Raw genomic sequence first — 3,068 nt, 5'->3', positions numbered from 1 at the left:
AGCACCCCCTGACCTTTGATGGCAGGTCAAATGCTATGGATGTGGATAGTTGGATCGAACGCATGGAGCAAATCTTTGAGGCGTTATTCTGCACTGATGATCAAAACGTGATTAATGCGACATACAATCTAACAGACCTAGCTAACAATTGGTGGAAGTCAACTCGGACACTTTTACATAATGAACTAGGGGAAGGAGTCCCCATTACTTGGGAGCTCTTTAAGGAGATATTCCTGGATCGTTTCTTTTCTCAGTCTTTACGAGAGTCTAGAGCACGTCAGTTCATCGACCTCACACAAGGTAAGATGATGGTTGATCAGTATGCAACCAAATTCATGGAGTTGTCCTGTTGTGCCAGTTATCTGATTCCAGATGAAGAAAAGAAAGCTGAAAATTTTGAACGTGGTCTGGATTGGTGAATTAGAGATCGAGTACGTGCCCTTAAGATTCGAAATTTTCCTGAGCTGGTGAACCGAGCCACTATTGTTGAAGAAGGTATCTTGGAGAGCATCGAGTATAATAATAAGAAGCGCCATCAATAGTCACAACTGCTCCAATCTGCACCAAACAAGAATAAGAGGCCTCATTGCGATAGCTGTCTAGGGCTATAGCTAGAAGGACTGACTTATCCTACATGTCCAACATGTGGGAAGAAGCATAGGGAAAATGCTTATATGGCCAAAACGTGTTTCAAGTGTCGGAAGCCGAACCATTTAGCTCGTGATTGCCCTATGAAGAAATCTGGGGAATCAGGAAAGAGTGGAGGACAAAAGATGATAGCTACAACACGTGTATATTCCCTCACCACTGATGACGCTACTGCGTCAAATGATGTAGTCACAGGTACCGTTTCTTGTCCTAAGCTTAGACATATACAAAAGATGATGCATATTATATATGATCCTTATAGTTCTAAGTCATTATGCTATTCATACAGGTACATTGATGTTGTTTTCTCGTTATGCATCAGTTCTATTTGATTCCGGTGCCACACACTCATTTATTTCGAATCATTATGCATCATTGTCTGAAAGGTTGCCTGAACCATTAGAGACTAGTATGTTTGTTATTATGCCTTTGGGAGAACATATCAATTGCAGTTCTGTTCTAGTGGGTTGTCCGGTGGGGATTCAAGGGAGCATTCTTCCTACCGACTTAGTTATATTTAACATGTTTGGATTTGATGTAATTCTGGGAATGGACTGGTTATCCCAGAATCATGCGTGTGTAGATTGCTTCAATATGAGGGTGGCTTTTAAATCCAAAAATGGGGAAGAGTTCAGTTTCCAAGAACCACAAGAAAGTTCTTCATCATGTGTTATCTCAACAATGCAGGTTGTGCAATTATTGAGACAAGGTTGCACAGGATTTTTGGCGAGTCTGGTGTCACCACCAGCGGATGGACTTAGATTGGAAGATATATAGGAGGTCAGAGAGTTTAGAGATGTATTTCCAGATGATATTTCAGGACTACCCCCAGATAGAGAAGTTGAATTCTCAATAGACCTCATTCCAGGGACCGCACCAATATCTAAAGCACCTTATTGAATGGCTCCAATTGAATTAAAGGAACTCAAGGATCAGTTACAGGAACTATTGGAGAAGGGTTTCATATGCCCTAGTGTTTCCCCATGGGGTGCTCCAGTACTTTTTGTGAAAAAGAAGGATGGGTCTATGCGATTATGTATTGACTATAGAGAACTGAATGAGGTGACTATTAAGAACAGATACCCCTTACCTCGAATTGATGATCTATTTGATCAGCTAGAAGGAGCACAGGTCTTTTCCAAGATAGACTTGAGATCTGGATATCATCTCATCAGATGAGAGTTAAGGAGACATATGTCCAGAAGACAACTTTTCGGACACGATATGGGCATTATGAATTTCTTGTTATGCTTTTTGGTTTTACTATGCCCCGCCACTTTCATGGACCTTATGAACAGAGTATTTAAAGAGCATTTTGTAACGCCCCAATCTCGAAAATCCGGAGAGTTAGCTCTTAATACTTAATATCAACTTCAATAACACAAATATAAAATCCAGAAAACCCCATAAAATGTTAATCCATTTAATCAATCCAAATATCTAAGTTCCTTCATGGGGACAACAAAGAAATTCTCAATAACATAAATTAGAAATTATTCAAAAACTCGAAAATATTCTTAACTCATCAAATCAAAATACCCAAAAAATAAATTAGTTTACTAACTACGACTCTTAAATAAGCACTTGTACCCTCAGACACTTATTCCACTACGATCATCACACCTTGCTAAAACTTCCTATTCTTGTTCTCCAGCTGAACCATCAAAATTATCTAAAAAATATATGGAGATAAGTGGTGAGTTATCAATAACTCAGTAAGCAGAGGACCTATATTAGTGTGTAAACATGAGCATTTTCACAGATTTCAGAATGCAGAAACAAAACATTTCAGTATCAAAATGCAAATCTCAAAAATACATATTATCATAAAGTTAGAGCGACTTTTCAAACATTTCATATTCAGAAACCAACTTTTCATATTCAAAGACTCTTTTGGCACACCATGACTGAACATCTTTATCTTATCATATCATATCAGAACAAAGATTATGTTTAACCCCCGTGGTAGGGTTGTGCATCCTGCGGAAAGTCAAGTAGAACATAAATCACTATGTTATCAAAGCGATTATACTCAGAACAGCAAATCACTATTATATCCCGTGGCGGGCCAAAGGTCACTATTATCTCTCGTGACAGGGCTAGAAGTCACTATTGTATCCCGTGACGGGGTTAGAGGTCATTATTATATCCCGTGACAAGGCCACACATCAGAACAAAACAAAATTAGAATCACCATGTCAGAATTAGAATCAGAGTCAGAACTAAATTAGAAAGTCATGCCAAAGGAATTTCGGATGCCACATCATATCAAAACAGAGCACTGAAATTCAGATCATTTCACATTTTCCAAAAACAGATTCAAAATATCTTCACGCCACATGCAAAAATTATCAATTTTTATATTCGCTTATATTTTTCTGAGTTCAATAACAGAATGTCAAAAATAAGCTCATGTCTAC

General features: G+C 38.3%; 1 protein-coding gene across 1 annotated transcript; it reads left to right on the top strand.

Annotated features, from left to right (window-relative positions):
* The first annotated feature begins 674 nt into the window (after nucleotides 1-674).
* LOC109001731 lies at nucleotides 675-1,425 on the top strand. The gene is made up of 2 exons (XM_018979135.1): nucleotides 675-843; nucleotides 938-1,425. Exons 1-2 carry the CDS (start codon nucleotides 675-677, stop codon nucleotides 1,423-1,425), a joined length of 657 nt encoding a protein of 218 aa, XP_018834680.1.
* Nucleotides 1,426-3,068: the final 1,643 nt, after the last annotated feature.

Source organism: Juglans regia, chromosome 2 (assembly GCF_001411555.2).
Source record: "Juglans regia cultivar Chandler chromosome 2, Walnut 2.0, whole genome shotgun sequence".
Lineage (NCBI taxonomy): Eukaryota > Viridiplantae > Streptophyta > Magnoliopsida > Fagales > Juglandaceae > Juglans > Juglans regia.
Note: the sequence above shows the minus strand (reverse complement) of the source record. Positions and strands in the feature narration are given on the sequence as shown.